Source organism: Odontomachus brunneus, unplaced genomic scaffold, assembly GCF_010583005.1.
Source record: "Odontomachus brunneus isolate Ranch 3 - 2012 unplaced genomic scaffold, Obru_v1 Obru_scaffold_155, whole genome shotgun sequence".
In the NCBI taxonomy this organism is placed as follows: domain Eukaryota; kingdom Metazoa; phylum Arthropoda; class Insecta; order Hymenoptera; family Formicidae; genus Odontomachus; species Odontomachus brunneus.
The window spans coordinates 668885-673854 of NW_022639605.1; the positions used below are offsets into that span (position 1 = coordinate 668885).

A 4970-nucleotide genomic window follows, 5' to 3' on the forward strand; every position below is an offset into this window, starting at 1 on the left:
AAAAAAAAAAAAAGAAAATTGCTCTGCCCAGTGATATTGATGCTGACGACTGTTTCTGATTGGCCATATATTGAAAACAAAAAATTGTTAAGAAACGAGACTAGATACATTTTCAAGTTGAAAGTTAATACTTTTGCGTGGGGTTAACAAAATGTAGAAAAAATTTTACTGTTTGCGCTATAGCGCCACAAAAACCCTCAAAATCGTCATTTTTTACTTCATTTTCCTCAAAATTGTAACGTGATAGCCAAATTTAGACGACGGATTTGTGTTCAACAGGCAAAAATATCGGAAATAACTATTCGTATTCGTGTCACGAAAAAAGTTCGATTTTTGTCGAACAGTGTAATTATTTGTCCTTGGTGCAAACAATCACTTTATATCACACATTTTTTTCATGAGCATTACCCTTGTAACAAATATGTGTCATAAATAAAACACATTTATTTTTTGTGTGTATGCAAGTTTTGTATTGATTTTTCTTTAATATTTTATTAATTATATAATTAATACAATAAAATAACACACACATTATATATTGTAAACATGATATATTAAATATATGCAATTGCTATGTGTAATTTTTCTACAATTTATTATATTAGAACAATACATGCGCGCGCTACGCGCGCGCCATATAGCTAATAAAAAACAATAAAAAATGTAAAATAAAAATAAAATAAAAATTAAATTAAATTAAAATATACTTTAATTAATTAATAATTATAGGGAGAGACAGGGAGAGACAAGCAGAGACGGGAAGAGACAGGAAGAGATAGGGAGAGACAGGGAGAGATAGGGAGAGACTGGGAGAGATAGGGAGAGACAGGGAGAGACAGGGAGAGACATATCTCTCCCAGATAGTATTTTTTTTTTCGTGATCTAACCAACGCGATGACAGCTATTTGCCTGGTAATTTGACAGGCGCAAACACGAAGCAAACCGCAGCCCACATGAAGTGAGCTAAGCGAGAGAATCAATCAGCAGCGCGGAAAAGCGGCAACAATTAAATCTCTTACATGCCTTTTTAAAGAGACTAGAACACCACATAGCGCGCGCTTCGCGCGCACCACTTTAGCCTTTTCGTTGTACCATTTATAATTTATATTACAATACTCGTTTTTACAAATTATATTTCCAGCAAACATAATGTTACATATAACATACATGTTAGTTGTAATTTCTTATTCAACAATGTAACTGTTATATAACACGTATATTATATAACAGTTATATTGTTTGTTGAGTAAGAAATTACAACTAACATGTATGTTACATATAACATTGTGTTTGCTGGGATTACAATAAATATTAAATTTATATGATGCGAACACAACCTGATCACCGCGGCTAATAGCTGCAAGCGGCACGAATTCAACTGCGACGGGATCGAGACAATCGAGACGGTCGAGACGGCCAATTAGCATCGCGAAAAAGAGGCTTCATCCACTTCGATACATTCGAGATTTAGTTAACACACACTTTTTCTGATAGGATTCTCCTATTTATAGTATCCTATCTATCTACCTACAGTATCCATCTACTTGGACAGTGTGGCGCCTATAGTACGATGTTATCACGTCGTTTTCCAACGATTAAAGCGAGACCAACTTTTACTAGTATATATGGATAGATTTGGTATTAAATGGTCTACAATTTTTGTTTTTACAAAAACTTAAAAAATTAAATTTTGCGAAGATAAGGAATGAAGGGGGAGGGAGAGTAAAAAATTTAACATTTAAAAAAATTAAATACGCCATTGCAAAGAGTATTAAATATTGTAAAACTTTTGTAGGAAACATTTTTTCATATACCTCATATCTTAGAAATTATTCCATAAAAATTAAAAAGTTAATTTTTTTCAAGGGACTGTTTTAACCTCTAAACCTCGAGATAAGTCGATATAAAAAATATGGGTCTTTTATTTTTTTATATTCTACAACATATCCAAAGCACATCAAAATCGGTGAAAGACAGTTTTGTCAGGTCTCTTGTTAATAAATTTCGTAATATAGATAATTTTCGTTATAATTGTAAGATGACTATTTTAAATGGTTTTTTTTTCTGTATATAGACATTAATATGTGATTTTATGAAACAACTTACATATAATTATATTTAACAATATAAAATTATAATGATAAGTAATTATATTAATAGCTATAGGAAAACGTTACAATTAATAATATCTAATTATATTAATTGTTATTGGTAGTAATATATATATGGATTGTATATATATATATATATGTGTGTGTGTGTGTGTGTGTGTGTATATTGCATTAATCAGATATCATTATAATCATAAAAGCATTAACAATAAATATATTAATCATCATTATGTACAATATATTATATTAAGCTCAAATCAAGAGAAGAGTATAATTTATGAGTTGATGGAAATAGATACATTACCTCGAGCAGCACCGTGTTCCGACGATCCGCCACTTCTGGCGCGCTGCTGTTGGATGCCATAAGAGGGACTCGAGACATATTCTCTGGGAGATTCTTGTGAGGCGCGATTAACGGAATTTTGGAGTAAATTCTGCTCCGCAGTCCTCCTTGAGATCTTTCGCGCCGCTTCTCAGACTGTACGTAAGAACATTGCGAGCTGCCGCCTGCACAAGAAATGAAGACTCTATTTAGTATCAGGTACATCGGGGCGGGATTAATCGAACTACATCGGGACAAATTATTTGGAAACGTCGTGAAAGCTTATCGCGATTGTGAATTGCTGCAATTTCTTGGATAAGATATAAAGTTATTTTTATCTAGTTAAAAAAACATCGTTACACCATGTTGCGTATTTCAGAGACACGTCTGCGAATCGATGATGCAACGTTACGTGTCGCTTTTTTATGGGAATGTTGTTTTTCTTTATCTTTTGCTCTCTCTCTTTCTCTCGTGCAAATCTCCAGTGAATCACGAACCGTTATCTCATGGCGGTTCGATGACTTACATTTTTACGCGTTTTATCGATCATGCCGTTCACTCCTTGCATCGATTGCCATACCGACTTTGCGAGCAACATGATATCTAATTCACACATGGGTTTGGCGGTGTTTGCGGAAGATAGAACGCCGCTGCTATTGCTTATTGTTTTTTATTGATGGCGATAAATAATGCGTGGGTGTTTCCGGAATTAATTCAGCGGAAATTAATTGAATAAATTGCCACACAAATATCGTTGTTCACGAAATGTTGGAAACGAATCCAATAAAATGCAGTAAAATACGGCTTCAATCTGCAGTTAGATTCAATATCAACGTGTTGACCGAAAAAAGAAATGAAAATGCTGAATTAAAACAAGTATATTGCGATTTGTTACTGAAGCATACCTCTTTTATCTGAAATAGCTCGTGTGACACATATTTTAATAACATAATGATATGTCATGTGCCAGACGTAATTCCTTGCTTTTGAGGATTACGCATCGTTGCAATTTCTTTCAATAAAGTTACTGCAGGAGAACCCCTCGTTACGAAAACTCAACATTCACTGATAAGTGTGGACGATAAAATTGCGGCACGTGGCGTTTCTACGGAACTTATGAAATCAGTGGGCTTATCACTCAAGAATCTATGATAAACTTGTAATTATACTTAACGCGCATGGATCTATAATAAACAAGACCGCAACCGCAATAAGAAAAATGTATTATACACGAAAAAGAAAGTTTAATCGGATTAAGCAAATGTCTGGTGAAATATTAAACGAAACAAAGATCGGTTGAAGTTACTAAAATTTTGTTCAAGTTAACAAGATTTTAACCAAACAGAATTCCTGGTTAACCAGAAATCTTGTTAATTTGAATAGAATTCTGATAACTTTAACCGGAATTCTAGTTCGTTTATATTTTATCAGACATTTGATTAATCCAAAAAAAATTTTTCCGTATATTTAGCGAGAGATTTGCATTATACCGGCGACATTTGCGGGAACTCGCGATGTTACCGTGTCGAAGATGCGTTAAGGTTGTGCATGACAGTACAGTTAAAAAGATTAGCACAATAAAAAGTTTGACAATAAAAAGTTTGACAAATCTACATTAAGCATTTATAAATATGACATAATATACAGTGTATGTGTATATTTTTACAGTGTATGTATATATACTACCCTTATAGAAATATCATACTAAGAATCATTGATAATTACTTATTATCCAGTATTTTTAATACTGAAAATAAGTAATTATCAATGATTCTTAGTATGATATTTCTATAAGGGTATCGCGAGAGAATATCAATACAACTTTCATGTTTAAATATTGAAAAGTTCAATATTTAAAAATCCATAAAGAAATAATTATTTTTCGCGTTTTATCATGGAAGACCTTTGGCTGGATAAGAGAGATGAAACATTTTAATTATTCTTGTCCCCACAATAGCATGACAATTGTGCACTTCATCTGGTCAATCATAAATTTTTTCCTTTAGCATAAACTCGTGAAAATTGAAAATTTTCTAATGTAAAAGCATGTAAAAATGTTTACTTTTCACGAGTTTACGTTAGGGGAAAAGATTCATGATTGATCCTTATGTTATATAGCTTTTTTTATCGAGTGTATCATATTGAATAACCTTATACTTATAAGTGTACTTTATTAATGTTATGTACACTATTATCGCTTTATAATTATATACAACTCTCTGTTTTCTATTCTGATGTAATAAGTAATATTTAACGATTAATTATGCCATTCAGCTTTATAAATGAGTTTACATGAAATATGTTTTCAATCTGAAAGCTTGTTATTCATCAATTGCTTCAAATTAATTCAACAACATTACGAGCTAGATGAAACATGACGGCAAAAGATCATATAATGGAACATTATACAGGGTGAATATTATATACCGGAACACCTGAATATCTCGAAAACAAAGCGTTGTATAAAAAAATGTTAAATACAAAAGTTGTAGGGTTTAAAAAGATCTATTTTATGATATTAGCAGTTTGACCTTGAG

General features: G+C 32.2%; 1 protein-coding gene across 4 annotated transcripts in view; it reads right to left on the reverse strand.

Moving 5' to 3' along the window:
* Positions 1–2274: 2274 nt before the first annotated feature.
* Positions 2275–4970, reverse strand: part of LOC116850773 — a 63244-nt gene continuing 60548 nt past the window's right edge. Inside the window, exon 4 of one of the 4 annotated variants that reach the window (XM_032829415.1) lies at positions 2275–2618. In XM_032829415.1, the coding sequence (XP_032685306.1) occupies positions 2353–2618 (266 nt within the window). In that variant the 3' untranslated portion in view covers positions 2275–2352. The remainder of the gene's footprint in view (positions 2619–4970) is intronic. The other 3 variants (XR_004379436.1, XR_004379434.1, XR_004379433.1) reach the window with 3 other exon arrangements.